The sequence below is a fragment of the Lutra lutra genome, chromosome 17 (genome assembly GCF_902655055.1).
Source record: "Lutra lutra chromosome 17, mLutLut1.2, whole genome shotgun sequence".
Lineage (NCBI taxonomy): Eukaryota > Metazoa > Chordata > Mammalia > Carnivora > Mustelidae > Lutra > Lutra lutra.
Genome location: NC_062294.1, coordinates 640153 through 666068, shown reverse-complemented (window position 1 = coordinate 666068; position 25916 = coordinate 640153). Strand labels below are relative to the sequence as shown.

The following is a 25916-nucleotide window of genomic DNA, read 5'->3' as shown; positions in this document are numbered from 1 at the left end:
TGCGCTAGCAGGAGGCAGAAGCCCACCCAGGGGAAGAGTGTGCACCAGGAGAAGCAGGGAGGAGCTAGCTGTGTGCCTAAGGCCCCATTGTGGACTCAAGGGGGCTGGGAAGGGGTGTCCATGGCAGGGCTGGGAAGGTCACGTCTGCACAGACACAGGGTCACTAGGTGCCAACGGGGAATGACCGGGTGGCCGAGGGAACGGAGGAGATGAAAGCGACCAGGTGCAGAGCCCACAGGTGGGGCTGGGGGCCTAGGGACAGGCCCTGCGGGTGGAGGAGCCCATGAACCCCATGAGGGGTGCAGATGCAGGCGGTCTCGGGCGAGAGGCTAAGGGGAACGGAGGCTGGTCAGCAACGTGGGGCCACCGGGAAGCAGGACCGAAGCGCAGAGGGCGTCTGAGCGGCCACGAGAGGGCCTCCAGCGGCAGGAAGCTGTGGGCTGCGTGGGTGCGCCTGGCGCGGGAGGTGGGGGGGCGGGGGAGGACGAAGGGCGCTCGCAGAGCCCAGGGCGCCGGCTGTCCCGAGGCGAGGGGCTGCGTGCCCCCGCCGGTCCCCGCCGGCCCCCGCAGGGCGGTACTCACCACGGGGATGTGCAGCTTGCTCAGCGGCTTGCCGTCCAGCAGGTAGGAGCCCGTGTAGGTGACGTACTCGGCGTAGCACTGCGGGGCCTGGGGGCTGATGTAGCACAGGATCTTGCGCTTCTCCTCGATCTTCTTCCTGATCTGCAGGTACTCGAAGTACGGGTTGGACCGGTCGCTGTGGTAGGGCTCGATGGCGTCCAGCTTGATGGCGTCCACGATGGCGGCCAGCGTCTGCTGGATCACCTCCCGCGTCTGCCGTGTGGACGTGTGTAGCTGCTGTTGCAGCTGCTGGCTGGAGCGCTGGAAGCGGCGCTTGCGGGGGTGCTGGGCCTGCGGGTCCTCCTCCTCGCAGCAGCGGCCCTTGGCACGGGGCGCGGGCGCCGGCTCCTTCTCCGAGGGCGGTGAGCTTTGCTTGTTCTGGTTGGCCAGCATCTGGGCCCGGTTCCGGGTCATGCGCTGGGGGATCTCCTCCACTTTGGGGGCCTTCAGGGCTTCGGCCGCGGGTTTGGGTTCTGGCTCCGTCATGTCCGGCTGGACGCCACCCAGAGGTCCATCCAGGCCGGCACTGTCGAGGGGGCCAGCCCCGTCCGCCACTAGCGCCTGGGCCGAGCCGTCCCCGGGGGCGTCAGGCAGGCTGTGGGACACGGCCGGTGGATCTGGGCCCTCGGCCTCCCCCTCTCCGCTCCTGGGTGGCTGCTGCTCCTCGGGGGGCGCCACTGTGGGCCCCAGGCCGGAGTCCTCGGGGACCCTCGCCTCCGACTCGGGCCCCCCTTCCACTGCAGCTTCCAACGTGGCATCTGGCTTGGGCTCCTCGGGGGGCTCAGGCTCCGGCTCGGTGGGGAGCCGGGGGTCCCCCTGGTCAGGAGGTAGCACAGGCTGGTCCTCGGCAGCTGCCACAGGGCCATCCCCGCCACTCGAGACCCCAGGGAGCCCCGGGGGGGTCTCTCCCGGAGGAGCGAGGGCAGTCTCCTCTATAGGTTCTGTTTCGACATCAGAAACATCTTTCGCTTGAAGAGGGGGAAGCTCTGGCAGCGAGAAGGGCCCCAAATCGAGGTCATCCTCCGCGCTGGGGAAGCCATCAGGCCAGGGCACTGGCTCCACCTGGCCAAGGGCCGACAGATCATGCCCATTTTCCAAGAAGTTACTTTCCATGGGCCCCAGAGCCTCCACCGGAGTCACGGTGGCCAAACACGCCGGCTCCGGGGCCATGTCCGGGGGCGCTTCCGGCAGTGGCTTGCAGTTGGTGAAGAAGGGCTCCAGCCTGGAGGCAGGGGCAAAGGCCGCTGGCTCTTCTGGGGCGGAGATGGCGGCCGGGACCACCTCTGCTGCGTCACCCTTGGCGCCCTCAAGTCCAGGCTCGGTGGCCGACAGAGGGTATGAGTCAGGGGAGCCCGGGTAAGGGGATTCTGTGGCCCCAAAGGGCCCCGCAGCAGCAGGGTGGACGGCCTCACTGGGGCAGAAATGCTGCGGGGACTCAGGGAGTTGCTGGGGGGACTTAAGCAGGAGGTCCGGCCCCACAGGCCAGCTGACGGGGTTCTCAGGGGTGCCCCCCATCAGGCTGCAGGAGAGACCCTGCTCCGAGGCTGCTGGGTGAGCCCACTCGACGGGCTCCTCCGTGATGACCGTGCTGAAGGGCCCCTCCTCCAGCGGCTCCAGGTAGCTGGGCTCTGGGGGGATGATGGCGGCAGTGGCCTGCTGGGCCTCAGTGGTGTCCAGAGGGACGCCCAAGTCAGGGGGAAGAGCTCCCTCCATGGATGGGGCCAACAGCTCATCTCGGTGTGCAGGGGGGGACTTTGCTTGTAAACCAGAGAAGGCACCCTCTGGGGAGGGGGTGACGGTGACCACGGCCGCAGGCGGGCAGTGCAGGGCGTCCGCTTTGGGGGAGGGGATGCCGTAGTCCGGAGAATAATACCCCGGAGACAAGCAGGCAAACTTCTCGGCAGGACCTGGGGGCCCAGGAGCCTTGTCCTCCAGGTGCTGCCCTGGTGAGTCATACGTGGGCGCGGTGGGGACACTCTGCTGTCGGAACAGCTTGTCCCCGGTGCTGAACTCTTCCTCGGGGGTCCTCCTGATATCGACAGAGACTGAACGATAAAGGCTTGTGCACAATGGCCTCGTAGGTGTCTGGCTCGCGGTCTCCGAAATCCCACTCGCGGCCACAGAGAACCTGTCGAAGAAGGAGGGGGAGCAGGCGCTGGCGGACGTGCTGGACACGGGCTGGGGGTCTGCGCAGTCAAAGATGAGGTCAGAGTAGTCATCGGCGCTGCAGGACGGCGTCCTGGGCGTGTGCATGGCCTCCTCGTAGCTGGGGCATGACACCACGGACGCGGGAGTGGGCACCCCGGTGGGCCGGCCCTGGTCAGGCCGGGGAGAAGCGGGCAGGACCTCTTTCATGTGCGGCCCCGCCAACCAGTCCCTCGTGTCCACGGCTGGTCCCGGGTGGGGCTTGTTCTCGGTGGCCGGTGGGGCAGGAGCGGAGTCCTTGGGCTTCCTGTCCCTCAGAGCGGGGTCCGGCGCCAGCGGCTTCTTGGGAAGGGCGTCCAGACTCTTCTTACGTGCATCCTCCGCGGGCTTTGCCCTCTCTTTGAGCTTCGGGTCCCCAGACCGGTGCCGCATCTTCTCCATCTGCTTCATCCGCTCCTTGTGCCGCTTGTGGCGCTCCTCGACCTCCAGGTCCTTCTGGGACAGCATGCGCTCGAAGCTGGTCATCATCAGGTCACCGTCCCCCAGAAGCTTCTCTCTGGGCCGGGCGTCTCTCCTGCCCAGGTCTCTGGACACTGGCAGCTTCTCGTTTCCATTGCTGACCTTCGCCGGGTCACCCTTCTCCTTCTCGGCGTTTTCCCGGAACTTCTCCTTCAGTTTGGTCTCACTGAGTTTCAGACTCTCCTCCCGGCACTTGTCTCTGAGCGGGTTTGGGAGGTTGTCCTTGTCTCTGGCCACAGGCTTCTGCTCGTCCTTGTGGTGCCGCAGGAGCCCATCCCCGTGCCTGTCCCGGTGCTTGTCCCTGTCGTCCCTCCACTTCTCCCGGTGCTTCTCCCTCCTCCGCCTCTCCTTGAGGGCGCTGGCGGCGCTGGACCCGTAGGGCTTCAGCTCTTTCTCTACTTTTTTGGAGGTTTCTCTTTCAGAATCGTTCTTATCTTTCTTCTCAGCGGAGAAGAGCTCAATGGCTTTATCTAACCCGTCCTCCGCCTCGGCGTCTGAGAAGTCCTTGTCGTACTGGCTGGGGTCCTTCCTGCCGCCAGAGTCCTTGTAATCATCACTCTTTTCTCTCTTTTCGGACTTGTCTTTCTTGACTCTCTCTCGATCGTGGCTTTTCTTGGACGAGGACGAAGAGTGTCTGTGCCTCTCTTTCTCCTTGACCTTCTCCTCTGGGGGCTCCGTGAAGGACACCTCCAGGAGGGCGCTGAGGCCCGGCTCCTGCCCGCGGTCTGTGAAGCTGTCCGAGGACACCTCGCTGGCCTTGTCGTTGGAGTCCTCCCTGTAGGCGTGCAGGGCCTCCTCCTCCAGCTTCTCCAGCAGGCTCTTCTCGGCCTCCGCACTCCTTGATGCTTTCCTGTCTCGGCAGTGCTCCCTGTCCGGCCTCTCCCGGTGCCGGTTCTTGACCTTGTCCTCAGCAGGTGGCTTCCTCTCCACCTTCTCCGGGGGCTTCTGTTTGTTTTTCTTCTCCTGAGTGGACTCGACGGACATCCGGTCTTTCCTGTCCTTGTACTTTTCGGCAGGGTCCTTATCCTTCTTGTCTTTGTGCTTCTCAAGAACTTTCTCCTTCTTGTCTTTGCCGCCTTCTGGGACTCCCTTCTCCTTTTTCTTCTCTCGGAGCTCCCGGTCCTTCTGCTTCTCCGAATGCTGCCGGTCGGCGGAGTGCTTCCGGGGCCGGTCAGTGTCTGGGGCGCCGTCGGCCCGTGGCGCATCCCCAGCCTCCCCGAGTCGGAGCCCGCTGGCCGCGTACGCGTCCTTCTCGTCCTCGCTCTCGTCAGTGAAGATGTCTGCGATGTACCAGCTCTTCTCCTTCCCCTTCTTCTCGTCCTTCTTCTCGGGGAAGTCCTCGGAGAGAAGCCCAGGGAAAGTCTTCTCCCTTTTCTCTTTCACTTGGTCCAGAGACGCTTTCCTCTCCTTGTCCTTGCTGTGTGTATCTTTATGCTTCTCCTTGGTCTCTTTTTTCTCTTTAAAACATTTATCAAATTCCTTGTCCTTCTGACATTTCTCAAGGATAGATTTTTCGCTTTTATCTTTGTCACTGGACTTGTCTTTGTATTTCTCTAATTTCACTTTGTCCTTCTTCTCCTTCTCTCTGGCGGGGTGGAGCCTCTCCCAGGGCTCCAGGCCCTTCCCGAAGTCGCAGTCGGGCCTGTCCTTGAAGCTGGCCTCGCCGCCCAACTCCTTCAGCTCCTCCCGGTACGCCTCCTCGGGCTTGGCCCTGCTGTCCTTCCGCTCCTTGGTGCTCTCGAGGAGGTCCTTCCTGTCCCGTCCGCCCTCAGTGGACTCCCTCCTCTTCTTGTCAGGGAGGCAGCTGGGGACGCCTTTGTGCTTCTCCATCTGCTCCTTCCTCCTCTCGCAGCTCTTGTCCAGACAGTCCCTGTCCTTCTTCCGGAAGAAAGTGTCTCTGTCGCTCCGCTTGTCCCCATAGTCTCGCTTCTCGCGGCCCTTGTTTTCCCGCTTCTTGTCCTTGCTGTCCTCTTTCACGGTCTCCAGGATCAGTCTGGCCACAGGGTCACTCTTCACATCCCTGTAGTCCGTCACTGGAGAATCCCAGCTGTCGTCCCCTTTGAAATCGAAGGACGAGTCAGACAGCTCAGAAAACCACCTGTCCTGCTGGTCGTCAGAAAGGCTGAACTTGGTGTCTTCGCTCTCCAGAAACTGACTTTTGTTACAGTATTCGTCGAAAGCGGACGAGTCTTCCTTATAAACCTTTTCTTTCTTGAGTTTTTCTTTCTCTTCTTTGAAAGTCTTCTCTTTCTCCTTCGAAAGTCTGTCTTCTTTAAAATCATTCTTCTTCTCTAATTTTGAGGGCCTGTCTTTGGACTTTTTCTTCCTTTCCTCCTTGTACAGCCTCAGCTTTTCCTCCTTAGGAGACTTCTCCTTCACTAACTTCTCCTTTTCAGCTTTACTCAGACGGTCCTTTTCTTCTCGGAAAGACCTGCTCATGTCTTTGATTCTCTTCAGGGACTTTTCATCCTTGGAAACCTTGACCACCTCCTCTTTAAAGAGCCATTCCTTCTCGTCAGACTTCATTTTGCCAAGTCTCTCCTCCTTCTTGAAGTGGTCCCTGTCGTGCTTCAAGGATTTCAACTTGTTGTCGCCGGAAACGTCGCTGTCCAGAAGTATGGCCTTCTCGGACCTCTGCTTGGAGTCCTCATACTCGTAGGTGAAGCTTTTCAGCTTGAGCTCCTGACTGACCGAGCACAGCCCTTTCTCTTTGTTTTTGTGTTTGTGTTTTGTTTTGTGTTTCTTGACGACCTTCCCCTCCTTGTCCAGCTTGGGGACGGCGCCGTCCGCGCTGACGTGGAAGGAATTCTTCTTCTCAGACAGGCCGCCCTGCAGGCCGCTCCTCCTCCTGTGCTCCTGCTTCTTCCGCACGGGCTTGAGCGACTCCACGCTGGAGCCCTCAGAGGAGCAGTCAGACTCGCTTGTCAGTCTCGTCCTTGTGGAGTCTGATAAAGAGCTGACCTCCGACCAGGCCGGCGAGGAGACGGTTTTCCAATTGTCCGTCCGCCAGTGCTTGGTGTGAGGGTCCGCATGGCTGGGGTTATGCTTCTGGGCAGCGGAGCTCCCGTGGGACGAGGTGGAGGAGGCGGACAGAGAGCTGAACAGGGCCGGGTCCTTCAGCACCAGCGGGGACTCCTTGAGGCAGCCGGAGCTCCCCACCGAGTCCCCGTCGTCCTCGCCGCTCTCCGAGGACTCGCTGTCTGACTCTGACGAACAGAACTTGTCATTCCTCTTCCCAAATCGCACTTCTTTGCCTTTTGTCTCTTTCTTTCGCTTCTTTTTCACTTTATTTTTTTCCTTCTGCTGCTTGGAATTGGAGGGTTCCCGTGTCTTGTTACCGGGCAGTATCGTGTGTGCCGAGAGTCTCAGCTTCTCTCCTGTCCCCACAGTGACACCGACGTCCTCCTCGTCCGATGTGTCTGACAAGATGCGATGAGCCGCCTTCTTTGGTGCAATTGTGTTATTTTTAGTGTAACTTTTCACTTCCATTTTGGGTATAGAAATAAAACTATTTGATTTAGTTTCTTTTCTGTAATCCTTTTTCAGTAAATGTTTGTCATCCACAGGAGGGACTCTGTCCTGCTCGTCATCCTCATCAAACTCGTACTCGTCCTTGACGGGGGTCACAGTCTTCTGGGGCTCTGGGTTCTTAGCCTTGTGCTTCAGGCCCTTCTCAAACTCAGAGTCCGTGTTATTGCCGTCGACCGAGCTGGAGGGTGCGAACGACGGGGCGTCTTCCTCCTCCGAGCTCTCTGCTGGGAACAGGAGGGAGAGTCAGGAGGAGACTCACAGCCACCACCCAGGACACGTGCGGGGAGGGCGCAGTGCGGATGAGGCCCGGGCTGCCCCTGGCAGGGGGAAGGGAGGAGCAGCCCTTCATCTGACTGAGTAAAACCGGAGGCCGGCCGCAGGCGGGAGGCAACCAGAGAGAGGTCTGTGTGAAGGCCGGGCTGGCACGTTAAGGCGTAAGGCCCACCGTGCCCGCCGCAGCCACGCAGGGAGGCCCGCGCCCCGTGCCCCACCCTAGCTGGCACACAGGGCGGCGCCCAGCCACTGACCGGTCGAGCTCTCCTCGCTGGAGGTGTAGGTCCCCTTGCCCAACAGGAGATTCACCATGGTCGGGGAGTTGGCCACCTTTAGTGGCGTCTCGCCTTTCCGGTTGCTTTGCTGAGGGTTCCCTCCATACCGTAACAACAGCTTCACCACCTACAAAACAGCCAGAGGCACGTGAGGGAGCTTCCTGAGGCACAGGAGAGTGCTACCACGCCCGTCTTTGTAAAACCGTAGCCCATTCCAACAGCCACCTCCACCGCGGCCCCGCCAAGGACCAGAAGCCGGGCCACACGACATGGCCTGGTGGGCTCTCTGGACCCGAGCCTCTCCCACAGGAAGGAGCCCAGTGGCGTCCCACCCCCTTCCAAGCTCTCTGCCACAGGGAACAGGTCCTAGCGCCCGCGGGCGGCCTCCTCCCTCTCCACGGAGTCCCCATGTCCCCCAATCGCCTCACATATGCACTCCCCTCCCGCCATGGATGAGCCGCCATCCGGCAGGGTTCGGTGGACGCAGAAGGGTTCTAGAAGTTTGGGGGATGGGGAGGGCGGGGGCTGACAGGAGAGAGGAAGCAAAGACCAAGCTTCTGTAAGCAGGTTTATTTTGCACTTTCGTTTATTTTAGGAAGCAAGACCATCTCCTCCCTGCTCGGTCTCACACGGTCAGGGTGCTCCTGTGCTGGCAGACACGAGGGTGACGCTGTGGCGGCTGTCTCTCTACAGAGCTACACGGGACTCAACGGTCTACACCCAGCGGCTGTGCCTCCCGTGTCCGGGCGGCCTGTTTCCTGGACTCAAGTGCAAATCCTGAATCCAGTCCCAGCTCTGGCCAGAGAACGCAGCGTGGGAAGAGCCTTTAATGAGGACGGCCTCGTGGCTCACACACCGGTTCTCGCTTAGGACACCGTGGCCTCCGCTGCCGGGGACCCAGCAGCCTGCTCTGGCAATCACTACACCCTCCAAGTCTGAAACCGACCTCGATGACCCTGCAGGCCCGTGGTGGTGGCCTCTTCCTTTCCATGAGCATCAGGCCCCCTGCAGTGCTGGGACTCTGGTCCCGTGACCCAGCTGTCTGCCCGCGGAGGGCTGCCCCTACTGCTGCAGGCCACCGCATCCCTCGATCCCTTCTGCTAAGACCAACAACACAGGGCAAGCTGCCCTCATGCTCTCCTCCCTCTGAGCCAGGTGGGAAAGGGTTTCTGCTACTCCAAACCTGTAGGCCACGGTGCCCCCACGGATAATCCAGGCCACCACTTCCTGATCCTTCGCTCAACCCCACCTGTGGGGTCCCCGTCCTATGTGAGGTCCCAGGACCTGGGCAGGGATCTGTCTGGGGGCCACGACCCTGTATCCCTCCCCACACGTCCGATCTATTCCGTGGGAGAGTTTCACAGTAATAATTACTGAAGAACAGAGACCCACAGGGCACCCGCCCCCTTTCCTCCCCTCTCTGTTGGCTACCAGCTCACCGGCAGCCTCCCGTCACCCCTACCCTCGCCCCAGCCCCCTGCCCTGGCTATTATGGGTGGATCCCAGGCATTTCATAAGCTTCCTCAGTACATTCCTCTAACAGGACCCTTAAAAAAACCCCACAGTGCCTTTATCTCACCTAAAAAGTGAGCTATGATCCCTACCGTCAAGAACATGACCCACGTCTGGATTTTTCCAAGTCGCTGGGGGGTCTTGTCATTCGGAGCCCCTCCCCCCACCGTGGTGACTTATCACCTTCCAACCACTCGTCACACGCTCGGCGCTGCTAGTCCCCCTGGCATATGCCAGAGCGACCGGGCAAGGCAGCTACGAGGGGGCCGGAGAGGTGTGTTCTGGTCTACAGGTGCTGTTCTCGCCACGGCCGGGGCCTCCTCACGATGGTCTGGCAATGACCGCAGCGAGAGCCTCGCCATCTCTGTGCGTCGCCTGCTTCAGGCCTGGAGACACCTGTCCCCCCAGGGGGGCCAAGTCCTCTCGGGGAGACTCTGCACCTGGGCGCTCATTGCTCCCACACTGGTTGCAACGGTCCGCCGTTCACTGGCTACACCCCTCGGTGCTGCGTCACTGCAAACACCCCAGGGGCAGGGACCAGGACTGGGCAGGCAGCAGCCCGGAGCCCCCGCCCCGCGGGCCTGGTCATTCACCTGCTAATGCCCAGCCACACCCGTGTGGCCACAGTAAGGCCCCATCCACAGGCAGCAAGGGGGGCAGGGGCCACCCAGGTGCTGACCCAGGACCAGCAGAGTGGGCTGGGGTGCAGGACGGTGGGGACCATGGGACAGGGGCGTGCGGGGAGGGGCCCACCTTGTAGTGCCCGTTATTGGCCGCATCGTGCAGGGGTGTGTCGTCATCCAGGCCCTTGGTGTTCACCTCCGCCCCTGCAGCCAGCAGCTGTTTGGCGACGTCGTAGTAGCCGCGGTTACACGCCTCGTGCAGCGCCGTCCAGCCTGGAAACAGACACTTAGGACCTATGTCATTTAATCCTCACAGACACGGCTCCCGTGCCGCGGCTGCACCCTCCAGGGGCCCTGCCGGTGCTGGCACCCCAGACGGGAGGCTGCGGGGCTCAGGAAGCCCTTTACTGGGGCATCTTGTCTGCTGTGTGATGAGGGGCCTGCCGGTCCTGGAGACGACCCCCCTGCAGGGTCTGCCGCGGCAAGGGGCCGGTGAGCACAGCCTCGGCCCGACGCAGCCAGCAACACAGGAAGACGACCCAGGGGAGGCCAAGCAGGCCCGGTGAGGACATGGAGCCTGTTGCCACTGCTGCGGGCTCGGGAGCGCGCCCCCGCTGATGCATGCGGCTCAGGCCACGCAGGAAGCTCTCCCCTGGCGGCTGCTCTGGCTGGAGCCTCCAAAGGTCACCAGGAAGCACGGCCTCCAATGTCAGTGTGCAAACACGGACACAAAGTGCAGTACTTTGGGAAATTCTGATCTAGGAAAACTGCTTTTTTAAAAAAGGTGCTAAATTAAGGGTGGGTCAGACCACGATCCACTAAGGCAGCGGGAAAAATCTAGACGGTGTGTCATGAAGACTGCTCAGCTTGCCTACGTCATTCCGCACGCAGAGCGGACAGGGCTGGGACCTGCGGCCACCACAGTGGAGCGCCACGCAGCACCAGGATCCCGCACACAGAGGGGCCACCCAGACGCAGGCACAGGCCCTTCAGGGAAATCAAGTGCAGCTGTCCTGGGCCAGAGGTCCGGAAGGAAGCCGCATGGCTGTCCTCAGGGACAGGGCAGGCTCAGGGAGGGGCAGCTTCTGCCCACCTCTGCCAGGAGCAGACCCCTCGCCCACAGCATGGTGGTAGGGACACACTCCCCAATTCTCATTAAAACCACGAAAACTAAGAAAATGATCTTATTTTGAAATATTCCCCGAAGTGTGGGCTCTTCCTTCTCAGAAATGGCAAATTACACTGGCCTGAGAGTGGGACCTCCATCCCCCGCCCCCACTGACCCCCAGGCCCAGGCTGCACCCTCGGAGACCTGTAGGTTGCTGGCTCAGCCCGAGGGCTCCCTGGAGGTGGGGGCTCAGCGTCCCGTCCTGCGAGCGCTCACCTGCGAAGTCCTTGACGTTGACGTCCGCACCCTCGCCGATGAGCTCCTTGATGCGCCGGGCGTCCCCGCGGATGGCCGCGCGATGCAGCCGCGTCTCTCCACGCTCGTTTCGCTTGTTCACTTTGTCTTTGGTTTTTGAGGCAGAGTTAGGCGTCCCCTTCTGACACACTGTCGACTGGGAGGGGTGCTTTGGTGTTGTGTCTACTGCAGGCCAAGGACAGGACGAGCGGGGGCGTCAGCAGGGGCTGGCCCCATCACAGAAGCCGCTAGGACCGGGGCCGTTTCCTTGCGGGAAGGGGGACGCCCCCGCACAGGCGCCCGTCCCCAGGACTACCCCAGCCTGGGGCTCACCTGGGCTGTTGGCCGACTCCTCGGCAGTCATCTGCATGAGGAGAGCCACCTGCTGGCGCTCGGAGAGGGGGTAGCCGGCTCGGATCCCGGACAGCCCCATGCCAAACAGCAGTCCGGCCTTCCGGGTGACGGGCTCCTTCTTGATCCTCTTCCGCTCAGGACCCTGCTTCTCTGGAGGCGGTGGAGACAGGGAGATTTCATGCCGCCCCGTCCTCCGAACCCGAGCCTCCCCTGGCGCCACGGAGCCCCTGCCTCCCACCGCGCAGCTCACAGGGAACGGGCAAGAGCAGAGGGGCAGCTCCGTGCCGCCCGGCGTCACCTCCGGCGGGAACAGAGACCGTTTCGACCCCGCGTGATCGGCCGCCGAAGCCTCTCCACCTCGGCCCCCACCGACCGTCTGCTGCGCTCAGGTGCCTCCCCACACGGCCCGCCAGGCGCCAGGCGGTGGGACAGCCCCTCACCGGTGTCCCGGTCCACACAGGACAGGTGTCCGTCCATTAACTACGTGTGCACACTGCGATGCCTCCTTCCCCGTCCCGCCTCCACACAGTGCAGGTATAAACGGCAAACACAGTTCAGAAATACATAAACAGAGCGAGGCCGACTCGTGAGTACTGTACCTTTCTTCTTGCTTCTAGGGACCTCCATTTCAGGCCATGGCCCTTCGAGGAGCGAACCAGCCTTGCAGTACCACGACATGGACTGAGCTGGAGGCATCTAAAGGCATCAACACAGAGCACTAACCAGATACGATGGAACAGCTCGGCCGTTCCGTGTCCGCCTCCTCGGGGCGTGCACATCCTCGGCGGTCTGACCCGCGACAAAGCACCCTGCCGACCCTGAGCACGAGCACGGGGTGCTGCTGCTTCAAGAAGAGGCAGGGGTGGGGGAGAGAACACACACCCCCGAACTCCACGAGCCAGGAGCCAACACTGCCCCTCCTGCCGGGAATTAGGGATCACCGGAAGCCTCGACCCTCCCCACACTGCCCTGCGTGTGCTGGGGGTGGGGGTGGGGAGCCTTGGCAGGGAACTGGGGTGGTCAGGGGGCGTTCTAGGTCACGGGGTGCAAACTGCAGCCAGGGAAGAAGGGTCACCATGGGAGACTCGGGTCCCTAACACTTCTCGGGGGGAGGGGGATTTCCTCCTGCTTTCCACTCAGCGCATCGGAGAGCGGGCTGGCTGGCTGGGTCTGTCTTTGGGAGAGACGAGCCAGACAGACTCCCGTCCGCTTGCCCGCCCCACCGCAGGACGGCACCCCAAGCCCCATAGATGCGGCACTGTACATCTTCCGTAGCTGCTCTTTCCCGAGAAGGCCGTGCTGTGCTAGAACGTGGCTCCCCGGGCACCACAAGCCACGACCAGCAAGTCAGCTTCCGACCCGCTCACCAGCCATAGTCCAAGAGAGGCAGTAAATTCCAGAACATTCCTCCTTGTGACCACAGACCCCACTCACGCCCGCCGTCCCACTCCACCTGCACACCGGCAGAGGCGGGGCGAGCCCCTGCTCACTAGGAGCCCGGCCCCAGGCCCTCCTAGGCTCCCAAGCAGTTACACCGCACTTCGGCAGTGACTCGGGGCCACAGAGCCCAAGTCGGGCACTTGGTTTTAATGCTCTCTCACAGCTGAGCACGCCGCGGACCACCTCTGGGTGCGCCCCACCTCTCTGCTGCTCTCTGCCACGCGCAGCTCCTTGACATGTTCCCGTGTACAAACACGGACAGAAACAGGACCCTGAACCTAGCACGTCCGCGCCGGCTGGCGGCTCCAGGACGCGTTCTAGGACGGCCCTGCCGATGCAGGCTCTCCAGCGCAGGGCTCTGGGTGCTAGAACGCTCCCACACTCTGCAGTCTGGACCCAGTTTCCACCCAGCCTCCTGGGACCACCAGAGCCTCTCGTGCCCCTCCTGAAGGAGCCCCCCACTGAGCATCCACAGTTCAGGTCGCTGCTGCCTTCCCCCAGGGGAGTGGACGCAGAAGGCCACAGGCAGGAGAAAGAAGGAATGCGGAGCTCAGAGACACGCGCGGTGCTGAGGGTTCCTGGTCACGGGGGTGGAGGACAGAGCCAGAGGCCCAGCCCTGCTCTCTGCTGCAGGGAGCCCAGGGAGGGGCGAGGCAGGGTCGGGCAGACACGTGATAATACAGGCTTAGCTCCCTTCCAAGCTACAGAGGCAAGAGACGCACTTCCCTTGAGTGGCAGCTGAAAGCCACCGGCCTTTTGCCCAAAGGGCTTCTGCAGTAACAGACTGTGCCCCACACCGCAGAGCAGGACACGACAGCACCAGGCCCACAAGGTCACGTGTAGCATGTGGAGACACAGCGTGCAGGGGGGCCCTGGGCCCCAGTGGGCCTCCCTGCCTCCATGGCCAGGAGCCCTAGACAACGCTGGAAAATGATTAGGGACAAGGAAGGCAATGACACCCCCTCCTGGTGGGAGGGGCCTGACAGCCCATGTTCCCACCCAACTCTCCCAGAGCGGAAGTGGGACATCGGATGTAACCCCAGCTTGCAAAAGGCCCGTGTCTTGCTGGTGACGCGCAGTTCTCCAGCAGCACCTGCCGCCCCGAGCATCCAGAGGGCCGGAGTCCAGCCATGTGTGGCTTCGCCTGAGGGAGCCCAGGGAGCTGGCCCAGAGGAAGCAGACTTCTGGCCAGAGGAGCCAAGCAGCACGGGGCCAGTCCTGCCTGCCCCTCTTGACAGCTGCTACGCTGCTGTGCCTGTGACGCAGGGTCCACAGGAGGGGGAGGGGGTGCACAACCTGTCTCACTGCCCACCCCCACCCCCGCGGGGCGGCGCCCCTGCAGAGCAGAGGAGCAGCCATGACCCACAGCAACCTCTCCAAACAAGTCCCTCCAGCATCTGCTCGTTTGTGTTTCTAATGTCCAACTGGAAGCCAAGGAGAATGAAGGCCATCTCCCAGTCGCAGAGCAGACACTGTCCGGCCAAGGTCCACAGCGGGGACGTGCTTCTAGGTGCCGCAAGGGCTCAGCAGAGGCCCAGAGGAGGCAGCCCAGATATCACTCGGGAAGCACAGGGCCCACCGTCCCAAAGACTGGAGTGGGGCCACATTGTCCTGTGGAGTCGCTCCCTTCCGGTCTGTCCAGTCCGTCTCCCTCATCCCGGCCATGTTCCCGGTGTTCAGACTGTGGCTGGTGGAGGGGTGACGGTTTCACAGAAGCCTGGACAGTCCCCATGTGCCATCGTCAGGGCAACACACGGACAGGGCACTGCTGTGCATGTCTACGGTGTGAGCTCGTGGTGGTCTGTGGCACTGGTGCTACACCGTGTCACCCTTCTGGGGAGCAGCCCCTGAGCTGACAAGTGCAGGGGACCCCACCCTCCGCAGCCAGTCCCAGCAGTGACCCCCTTTCCCAGCTGGGCCTTCTGGAACACAGCACCACAGCTGCAGGGCTGCAGTGGGGCTTTTCCCAGGGTGGGGTTCTGAGGGACCTCGGTTTCCAGACTCCGCGTCCTGCCACCACGCTTCTCAGATGTCTGGCGACAGGCAGCTTTCCTCCCTGGAACCAGGCAGGAATGCCGCCAGGCCTCTGGCCTCCACGGCCACCTCAGCACCCGCTGTCCCTACCATCCCGTCACCACGCACACCATGTGTGTACCCACCTGTGTTCTGCCCTCAACAAACCGCACCTCCACGCTCGAGGGTTTGCACAAACGCCAAGGGCTCTGCCTTCCCAGGACCACCCGGCTGCCTTCTCGTGACACCCGAGTCTCTTTCCTGCGTCCCGTCTTTTGCTCTTTCTCTTCTGCAGTCCAGGCAATTTCCATGGTTTTAACTACCAACCCACAAATTCTTCCTCCTGGCCTACGTAATGAGTTACATACAATCTGTCCACTGTAGCTCTCGTCGGTAATTTTTTTTTCCGTTTATCCCATTTTACCTATTTTAAAGACCCACGTGGTAGTCTCCAGCAGCACCTCGTTCCCTGCCGGTGCTTTCAGCTTCTCCTTTACTGCACCTGCTGGTTCATGCTCTCTAGGCAGCACCCACACGCGAGGTCCCTGGGGCTGGCTCCCCTCCTTGTGCTCTGTGGTTCTGACTCGGCACTCGTGCTTGTCTGAACCCTGGGGTCCAGAAACCACATGGAAGCCCATCTCTCCAGAGAGGACTGGCTTTTGCTCTGATCTGGGACTGGATGGAGGGAGAGGCGTCCCCAGCAGCACAGGGCGGCCCACGACCTGGTCCCAGCCCTGCAGAGGGGAGGCTGGTGTTTGTCTCCGGGGACACCCCTCAAAGCCCCTCGCCTGATCTGGGATGGGGTCTTCTTCCTGCCCGAGGCATCCCAAGTGTGGCGCTCGTGGACATGTCCACCGTGGCCCCGACAGACCTGCAGTGGCCCAACACCCACTGTTCCTGACCCTTGGGGACTCAGCGCACTCAGGAACCCCGTCTCTGACTTCCGGGCTGTTGTAGCTGATGGCTCTTCCAGGACAGTCCACCAAGCTGCCCAAAAGGGAAATCTGCAAGCCCTACATCCCACCCTAACTCTGCATCAGCACTGCTGGGACCGCACGGCCCACGAGAGCATCTGGGGTCTGGCTGTAGAATGGCAGCACTCACTGAGACATCAGGCAGAGCTCAGGGAGATCTGATGACAGGCAGGGCACCGGGCACCGGGGGCACACCCCCGTCAGGAGCAAGCCTTCCACACCAGACACGAGGCCTGACGTGAAGAGTCCACGAAGAACCGCTTCCAGTGGGACAGTCCACACACCAGAGGCGATCCACACCAGGCCAGGAGCTGCAAGGGGCTTGTCTCTGTCCCAAGTCTCACACTCGGTTCTCCAAGCACAGCAAGACCAGGATCCAAGCTCCCACACAACCTGTGTGGGGCCTATGACGTTCAGGCTGCACTTGTGACTGGCTCTTCCCTCCTTCAGAAAGTCACCACGACTGATCGCGCAGTGAAGACAGAGGACCTTCAGGCGGGGAGCTGGGGTCCCTCTGACATCTGCCTTCTCCTCCCAGGCCGCAGCTGGGTGGCTCTACAGCTGCGTTTCTTCTTCGCTGGGGCGGGGCGACCACAGCCCCAATCCCGCAGGTGCTGCAGAGTTCCGTGAGGGCTGCTGTGGCCGTGAGGAGGGAGCCGGGGTGTGAGGAAGTGATGCCGGCATGAAAGGCCCACACGACCCAGCCGCCCAACCACTGCCCCCGCCTTTCGTGGCACCAAAGCACAGTGAGAACTTTTAAAAACAAAATGAGGGGCGCCTGGGTGGCTCAGTTGGTTGAGTGGCTGCCTTCAGCTCAGGTCATGGTCCCAGTGTCCTGGGATCGAGTCCCACATCTGGCTCCTTGCTCAGCGGGGAGCCTGCTTCTCCCTCTCTCTCTGCTGCCTGTGCTCACTCTCTCAGACAAATAAATAAATAAAATCTTAAAAAAAATAAATAAAATGAAATAAACCATATCCCAACCTGCACAGACGCATGAACACGCCATCAATCCTGCCAGTCCTGGGCCCGTCTACACCAGCCTCTGACCCTGGGAGACCAGCAGGCGGAGTGGCCACACTGCCATCCAGGCTCCTCCGGGGGGGGGGGGCTCTCGAAACCACAGCCAGCTTCCCCGAAGGCGGCCCCGTGTGCACTTCCCCATGTCGAGTGTGCTCTGCACCCTGTCCATAATCCGTCATGGTCCGGGGAGTCCTCCCTGAGAGTCACAGAACCCAGGGTGGTTCTGAGGGCCCAGGTCACCTATGCTGTGTGGACAGCAGGGGCCCCGAGAACAGCCACAATCCTGCAGATTCCCTCCTACTCCGCACGTGGGGGACGCTGGGAATTTCAGGTAGAAAGAGACTTCCTCGGCCGGTCCACGCTCCCCTCTGTGTACAGGAAGAAACTGCTCCAGTTTAGGGAAGACAATGACGGAGAAACGGGGTCACTGTGGGTGGCGTGTGCCCTCTCCTGCCAGAGGCTCCCACCGCAGCGGCGCTCCCTGGCGGCACAGGCAGTGACCCCTGAATCAGCAAGTGAGCGGAGAAGCCCTTCCCCATCAGGCGCGTGTCCCTCGGGCGCGCAGCAGCACGGGGGTCCCAGTTCCCTGGAGCCGCGCAGACACGGGCGGCGGAGCCACAATCTGTCCTCAAACGTGAGGCGGCCCCTGCAGTCTTACAGAACAAGGGCGACCGGCACTTCAGCAAGCACATGGCCGTCCCCGAGCCCCTAAGACGGAGTGGACGAGTGGTTTACACGTCCGCGCTGCTAGTAAATACCCAGATGCAGGACGCCAGCCTCTTCCTCTTCAGATAAAACCAAAGTAAGAAAAACCCAGTTTTTCGTGACCCCAAAGAAACCTTCAGTAGTGAGACCGGCAGCTGCGAGCTCCTGACGCCTCTGACAGGGCAGCGCTCTGAAGCGGGAGCCCCGTGGCCTTGGGGACAGGCAGCGCCCACCCTGGTGGCTCGGGCAGCGAGAGGCACAGCTCTCGCCAGAGTAAGGGACGGAGACCGTACCCGAGCGGGAGGCTCACGAAGGAGCCCACCACGGGCAGGTGCGCACGGAAACCACCCGAAAGTCGCCTCACAGACTTGTTCAAGAGTTGAGAGAAAATTCAAACATAAAGAAGTAGAATGAAGTGTGGCCGTCACGGCCGCGGGGCCTGAGGCCACCTGCCCGGGAGCCACCTCCCCCAGCAGCCCCGGGAAGAGCCTGCCAGGGGCTCGGGGCTCGTTTCTCCCAGACTGACCAGACGCCGCGAGCACCCGCCGCCCGCCGGCCGCAGCAGACCACGCTCGGAGGCGCGCAGGGGCTGGAGCTTCTGGAAGGACGAGCTGTCCACGGCGCCACGCGGGCAGCCAGAGGGACAAACCGCCTGTGGGAGACCGGCGTCCCGGGCCGGGATGCAGACCAGGGCCAGCTCTCACCACGACCAGCTGTGCTGTTGGCAGGCCGCCGCCAGGCCTGACGAAGCACCGCGGACGGAGGGCGCCCCCGGGGGTCGGGGACAAGGTGCTCAGGCAGCTCGGCGGTCCCAGGCAGAGGATCAGCAGCCTCCTCCCACCGGGGGCACAGCTGAGGAAAGCCACTAGGGGCCACACAGAGCCCCGGGTTCTGGAGCCTTCTGCCGCGTTCCCCTCTCCGCGAGCACAGGGCTGCATCTGCCAGCAGAGGGCGCCGGAGGGATGCGGCAGGAGCAGGGGCGGGGGCGGCCGCGCACCCTGGAGTGGGCAGCTCAGGGCCCGCCGCAGAGCCAGCGCCCACACAGGGGTTCTGCTCCCCGACCCCGCAGGCCCGGCCACGGGCCCCAGCAGCCCCCCTCCCAGTGCCGCATGTGACACACCGAGCCGCAAGTGCCAGCGGCTCCCGAGTCCTGCACGACACGCCCACAGGAGGACACGCAGCTGTGCTCGAGCGGACCCACGGGGTGCACACTCCGCCCCCAAAGGCTGGTGACAGCATCAGGGCAAGCACCGTGCGTGCGTTCAGACGTCTGCAACACAGTCCTGGCCTGGAGACTTCGTGTTCAAAACGAACCTCACTTTCTTTCTACCCCACAACACTCCCTCCCTGCGCTCACCCAGACCCACGACTTGCACGCAAGGGCGCCCCGGACAACCGTGTGGGTCCAGGTGAGCCACCTGGCGGCCCCCGGCTGAAACGCTGGCCATCAAGAGATGGACGCTTTTAAGGCCTGCAGGAAACACGCGAACCCAAGAAGGCAACGTGACAATGGCCCAGAGTGGGCTCCGCTGGAAGGAGAAGCCCCACCACGGTCTCCTGAACTCACAGCAAGGCTGCTGGGGAACTTACAGGAACGTCCCAAAGGCCAGACAGCAAACTTAGACCCCCGCCATCCAGAGAGCTCGTGACCAAGCCGCAGTACCAGGCCCCCTGCAACCAGAATGGCTAGAGGCACCGAAAACAGGAGGGAGGGTTTCCAGGCCCGTCTGATTTCCTGTGGACCTAAAGCCCGACTCCCAGAATCTCTGCAGGGCCCTCCATTCCGGCAAGAGCCCGGCGTCCACGTGCACCCACAGGCTCCTCTACTTGCTCACCCACCCCTTCCTGTCCCCACTGTGCCAGCACAGCCACAGCAGCCGTGGGCTCGGTCACACCCCTGTGAAGGGTCCCTGGGGGCCATGACACCTTCATCATATGCTAGCTGGCAGAACCAAACGCGTTTCTCTGGCTTTTAACTAACCAGACGTGTGCACGCGGAGCTCACAGAGGGCGCTGGGGGAGGGACCTGCGGCCTCAGGAATAAAAGCCACGGCACACGTTTCCAGGCTGTTCCCTCGGCCATTTCTCCTGATTTTCACACACGCTCACCTAGTGTCAGTCCCTGTCACTGTCCTGCTACTTGACATGGACCCTCGTGTGCAGGAAGCCCCCCCACCCCCATCCTGGAGGGGCCTCTGCTCCTTGTCCTACGGCTGCAAGCACGGTGTGGCGGGTTCGCCCCGGGTTCCGTGGCTCCCTGGGAATTCTGTGCTCCTCTTGCCCCTGCCCGTGACCCTGGGAGACCAGCAGGCCAGGAAGCGCCCTGAGCACCAGGCTCAAGAAGGAGAGACAGTCTGGGCTGGTAGGAGAAAGGCCGGGTTCCTGCCTAGCCCGAGGAGCTGCTCGACACAGCATCAACTCGAAAGTGCACGTGCCAAGCATCACTAGCCCCCTGCGCACACGCGCACGCTCACGGCCCTGCTCTGCACCCCCAGACCCCACCGGCAGAAAACAGCACTGGCCCCCGCTCACTCGGTGAGTTCCCTCTGGCTTTTACCTCGAACACCTGGATCTAACTTGTGTGCTTTTGCAGCCCTAAGGGAAAACATGCTTATCCTGCAGTACAAGAAGTCCAGGGGACTGAACAGAGCACAAGGGGCCTGGGAACCAGGGGAGAGGAGCCCACACTCATGCCTACAGCTGGGCACACACCGGGAGCCCCGCTGCGTGTGCTGGGGGCGCGGCCGTCTCAGGGGAGCTCTCTGTGAACCTCTCCTATCAGCACTGGTCACCCTGAATATCAACAACAGAGAAGATGCTCTCAGACCTCACTCCGGACCTGCCCAGGCCTCCAGCAGGACTCTCCCAAGAGTCCTGGTGCAAAGCTGACAGGTGCAGAGAGGCTGAGGAGTGGGGCACCTGTCCTGGGGGAACCACCCAGGCAGGGTCCAGGGTCAGGAGATGCCTGAGGGAGGGGCCGTCAAGGACACTTTCTGTGGAAGAGAAAAATCTGGGAGGTGGCAATGGCCTGGGGTGGTCAGGAGGGAGAGAGGGGTGGCACCTGTACCTGTGTCCGAGTCCTTCTGCTCTCCATTGGCGCCCACAGTGAAGGGCAGCTTCCGTTTGGTCGCTCGCTCCCTCACCTCCTTCCCTCCATCACTGCGGTCCAGCTTTGGGGTCTTGGTCAGAGAAACTTTATCTTTATCCTAGAAAAGAAAACGGTGCTTTCAGACATCGTTCCCAAACTGAGCTCTCGGAATCCTCACACTTACTGTGATTGTGTTCCACGCGCCGGGAAAAGCCCGCGTCTTACTGGGGCAGGGAGAAGCACCTCCCACCCACCAGGCTCCCACGAACACACAAGCCCTCTACTTTTCTCCGGCCCCACACAGCCCCCCTTCTCATCCCGAAACCCGAGTGTTCCCATGAGTATCAAGCGAAGAGAGACGCAAGTTGTCTGCAACACGGCGTTCCAGGGAAGGATTAAATAACGAGGAAAACAAGAGCTGGCCTTAAAAAGGGAACGCTGGCAGGGGGAGGTCTGTTTTCCACCATGACCTCCTCTATGAATGGAAGGAGCCCAATGCCCCTCACGTGCCTGGGCCCCCCTGAGATTTCTCCCTTCTGGGATGGGGTCTCCTCCTTCCCCAAACGACATCACCACGTGCCAGTGACACTGTGGGGCTGTTCTGGGGACAGCCCTGCAGGCCAAACCCCTGATGCAGGAGGCTGGGTGGAGCCATCACCCCCTTCCTAGTCTTGTCTCAGGGCTGGTCCCTCCTACAGGGTGAGGATCGAGAAGCCCGAACCCCAGCCCCATCCTGACCAGCATGCTGACCAGGGCGAAGTGCGCCCAGCCCTGTGCCTGCCTCGCTGCCACCAACTGCAGAATGAGAGCAGGCGCCAGAATGAGGGAGGGGCTCAGGGCACACTGAGCAACAGGCCGCTCGCTGACCAGTGCTGTCCACACAAGCAGGGAGGGCTCCTATGGGAATGGACGTGCACAGAGCCCGGGAGGCCAAGGGTGGGGCGGCCCCAGCCTCAAATGATGAAGGACCCAGCGCTGAGCGGAGGCAGGAGCCCCTGGTGTGCTCCACGCCCTGGACCCTGCAGCCCTGGCTGACAACACATCCTGGGTGGGGGCTGCTCAGTGGAGACGGCCCAGTTCTAACCATCCCCCGGCTCCATGTACTGCAAGCTCCCAGCCTCCCTGTCTGCCGCGGCATAGCACGGGGCTCTGGGGGACGAACAATGAGCCCCACACGGGCAGAACACACACAGCCTGCCCCCACGGGCAGAAGGGACTGCATCCCTACCAGGGGCTTGCCGTCTGTGCTCCTCCTCCGGAGAGCTGTCAGCCAACACGCAACAGTCACAGCCGCACCCCCGCACCCCCCGCCCAGCAGCCTGGGCCCTCGGGCTGCCGGGAGGAGACACCTGCCAGCACTCACCGAGCACGGCCACAATCCCCATCCCCATGGTCCCAATGGTCTCCCAGCTTCAGCAGCCAGCCACGGTATCCGCCGGCTGCGGGAGCGAACGGGAGACACCCTCAAATGACCAGGGAGGTTTCCGCCAGAACACACGGCCAGCTCCAAGGGCACCTGGCGTGAGCCGCGGCAACACTGCTGAAGACGGAGCCACACAGACGCTGGGAGCACCCCGGCTCCAGGGACGGCCTCCGGCCGGGACCAGCACCAGGCCACCCCAGCCCTGACAGAAGGACAGAGCCCCGCAGCACAAGCCCAAGCAGCCAGCAGCACCTGCCCACCGAGCACACCCCCAGCGCCCGGCTACAGGCTTCTGTGAGAGAAGGAACGCAGTGTTCAGAAACCAACATGACCCACCACGTGAGGAAAATAAAGAAAACCATACGATCGCCCAATAGTTGCCTAAAACCTGTGATAAAATTCCCTACTGACCCTGACAAGAGCTCTGGGCACACAGGAGCATGAGGCCCCCTCCAGTGGACCAAGAGCCCCCGTGGCTGACAGCTGACGGGGGTCCCCAAAGAGCTGCGTCCCCACAGCTACTGGAGAACAAACCGGGTTTTCAAGGGAGCAAAGATGAGCCCGCCCTTCCCAAAGGAAACAGCCACGTCATCAACCGCGTGCGGAAGACGTTCTGCATCAAGATCGTCCAAATTAAACCCAGGAGGGGAGACCAGTGCTCCCACCAGAGCAGCTAAAATGAGAGACTGATGGCGTCGAGTGCGGACGAGAAGGGCACAGAGCAGGCAGAAGTGTGAGCTCTGACACCGGCGCAGCGCGCCACCGGCACTCCTGCTCCCAAGAATAAACCAGGACCCTCACTACTGCCCACCCGAAGTCCAGCCCCGTCGCCAACGGAAAGTTCCACGCACAGGGTCAGAAAGGTGCCAGGACACCAGCTCGCGGAGCGTCCCCCGGAGCAGACAGGACCGGCGCGCTCAGCCGCAGGGAGACACACAGGAACCAGACTGGGCTCGACCCCTCTCCCCGCTCTCCCCAGAGCAGGAACACAGCACTCACCCTAACAGCTTAGGGGTATATACGTGAAAAATAAACCATTCAGATGAGTAAGTGCGTCAGAAGTCGCTGGTTACAGAAAAGTAGCTGATTTCTAGAAACCATCAGGACACGACGCTCAAGTATCACTTCAGTTAGTATCAAAAGACACCAAACACGCAGGAATGACTCTAGCAGAAGACGTCGACCTGCGGCCTGCACACAATGACGAAACGCTGCTGAGAGAAAACGGAGACGAACAAAAGGAGGAACGCCCCGACAGGATGGTCTCTGCAGACTCCGCTTCACGCCCCGTGTCCCATCAAAATGCCCCAGGCCTCCTGTGGAACCCAACCAGCTCACTTCAGAACCTGCGTGGAAGCTCAAAGGACCAAAATGAGCAGGACCACGTGGAGGGGCCACACACACGTGGACCAGAAAATGGCCACAGTCGCCGGAGGCCACCCCAGGCCAAGGGCCAAAGGTTCAGACCAAAGAGCGGAGGCTGCAGCCCCACCTGCCTCGGGACAAAGGCTCGGCGGTGACACGGTGTGAGGGGGGACCCTGTTCAGTAAGTGACAGGGACCGTGCAAAGGTCCACAGGGAAGAAAATACACACGGACCCAGCTGTAAAGGGCAAACACTGACAGGAGCCCAGCCCGCAAGCAGCACGCCGCCACCACACCCAAGGGGCCAAAGGTCAGCTGCACTGCCTGTGTGATAAGGACACGGGCCAGCCTCCACACTCTGGGGGACAAACTGCTGGCCCGTCTGCCAGCGGGTGCGTGTCACGCCCACAGGGGGAGTTGCCCAAACGTCCCTCCGCAGAGGAATGCACACGGCGGGGCGGCCGCCGCACGAAGAGCCTGCAAAGGGGACAGTGATGTTCAACAGGGAGCCCCTGTGGAACCCCAGCAGGGCGGCCCCACTGTGGTGACGATGTCAGGAGGGGCCATAAGGAGGCCTCCCAAGGAGGTGGTCGTTCTGCGAACTCTGATCTGGGTGGGGTTTGCCCTAGTGTTAAAACAATGAGCTAACGTCTCTGCCTTCAGCTCAGGTCATGATCTCAGGGTCCTGGGATCGAGCCCCGCATCGGGCTGTCTGCTCAGCAGGAAGCCTTCCTCATCTCTCTCTGCCCGCCTCTCTGCCTACTTGTGATCTGTCAAATAAATAAATAAAAATCTTAAAAAAACAACAACAATGAACTATCAGATAAGACCGTCCTGGAGTCTCAGCTCCTCACGCTCCAGCCGTGCAGGGAAAACCCAGACCTGCGACAGAGCCAGGAGGGGGCCGGGGCGGCACAGCAGCTCGGACGGGGCTCTCGGCAGACCGGGGCTGGGCTGGGGCAAGGACGTTCACTCGAGGTGGCTGCTGAGCTCTGCTCACTAGCAAAACGGGTCGGGACAGAGGCCCCCAAGACGTCCCTCCTGGGGGGCACAGGCTGAGAGAGAGCTACCTCACTTGAGAAGGAAGCAGAGCAGACACACACGGCTCCCACCGCAAACATGCCCGCATGGCCCACGCTGCCCTCATCAGCCAGTCCTGTGCGGGGACAGCCCCGCTCAGAGAGGAGACAGCAGCTCCCAGCCACCCGGCGCGGGCCCGAGGTCAGAAGGTGGCCCCTCCAAGGCAGGCGCTGGGCTCTGGGGGCCTTTTCCGCGCAGCCTGCATGGGTGGAGAACTGAGCTGGGAGCACGGTGGTCTGGAGGCCCAGCTGCCTGCCCACTCGGGGCAGCCGGTCTGGAGGCAGAGAAGGCAGCGTGGACAGGGACACATGGGGACTCCAACCCCAAGAAAACCCACACTCAGACCTGGGCACCATGATGACCAATGATGCTCGGCCGTTTTGTGTGAAAGCGTCCCAAGGTAAGAGTTACTGGGCTGACCCAGGGACCATCTGTCCCCAGCGGCTCCCGCCCCTCGTGGGCACACGAGCACACGGTCATCCCAAGCTGCAGCCGGAAGCCCCCCACCCCAGGCCTCCCAGACCCGCATGCTACTCCCGCCCAAGCTCACACCAAAATGCAGCCTCAGCCTGCCCACAGCTCCAAGTGGGGCCTCCTACCTGCTCCCGCACAAGGCACGGGGTGCTGGGGGACAGGGCAAGTGGGACAGAAGTGTGGCCACAGATGCCCACGCACCAGTGCCTCTGTAGCCTACTCGCTGTGACGAGCACACACAGGCCGACCTTCACGACCTGCCCCCGTCTCCCCTCAACCTGGTGGAGGGCCCGGCTCTACTCACTCGTCCCCTCCTACGCCCCAACCGGGGCGTCGGCAGAGAAAGCAGGTGCACTGACACGGAGCTCCCGTTCACACAGGCCACAGCAAGGGTGACCTGCCACGCAGGCGTCCCGGGGGACAGGGATACCTCAAGAGTGAAGGGCGGTGCCCCCCCACGCACCAGCTGGCAGGGCCAGCTCACCTCCCACCACGAGCACGAGGCGCTCCTGTTCTGACCGCAGACGTGCGCACGGCCAGGGACAGCGCACAAGGGCACCCCAGCGTCCTGGTCGGGACGCAGCAAAGACGACCTCACTGAAACCACGACAGCCATCGGCGGCCCCAGACCAGAATCGCGGGCCCACACCGACGCTGTCGGCAACCTGCACGTAACCCTAATGACAGCCTCACTCGGGCTCCCGAATAGCGAGCACGTCCTTAAGAAAAAGGTCTTCGGCCCAGACCTGGCCTGGATCACTGTTGCTGCAGACGGACGCCGACAAGGACGGGGACAACCAGAGGCCAGCGGTGGCGAGCCAGTGAGGGGCAGCTGGGCGTTACCTTTCTCCCCGTCTGCTTCTCCACCATGTCGCTGCTGAGGGAGCAGTCTTCGTGCTGCGGCGTCCGCGAACACCCGCCCTTGGGCATCGTTCTCCTTCCTCACCTGGTCTTCATTTATGCGGCCGTCGCCTCGTCATCGACCGTCTGCTTCAAAGGAGAGGACACAGGGTCGGTCAGGACCAATCCACACAAAGCCCGGCAACCTCGAATTCACGCCCCGGAACGGACCGGGTGCCG

At 62.1% G+C, this 25916-nt stretch overlaps 1 protein-coding gene across 10 annotated transcripts in view; it reads right to left on the bottom strand.

Annotated features, from left to right (window-relative positions):
• Positions 1-25916, bottom strand: part of ANKRD11 (ankyrin repeat domain containing 11) — a 183347-nt gene that overhangs the window by 5686 nt on the left and 151745 nt on the right. For 3 of the 10 annotated variants that reach the window (XM_047710067.1, XM_047710059.1, XM_047710064.1), the window contains 7 exons: positions 25680-25826; positions 20475-20613; positions 11235-11405; positions 10884-11087; positions 9630-9772; positions 7344-7491; positions 583-7040 (listed from right to left, as the gene is read on the bottom strand). In XM_047710067.1, coding sequence (XP_047566023.1) covers positions 583-7040; positions 7344-7491; positions 9630-9772; positions 10884-11087; positions 11235-11405; positions 20475-20613; positions 25680-25766 — 7350 coding nt within the window. In that variant the 5' untranslated portion in view covers positions 25767-25826. Of the gene's footprint in view, positions 1-582; positions 7041-7343; positions 7492-9629; positions 9773-10883; positions 11088-11234; positions 11406-11854; positions 11952-20474; positions 20614-25679; positions 25827-25916 lie in introns of those variants that run through there. The other 7 variants (XM_047710063.1, XM_047710069.1, XM_047710061.1 and 4 more) reach the window with 5 other exon arrangements.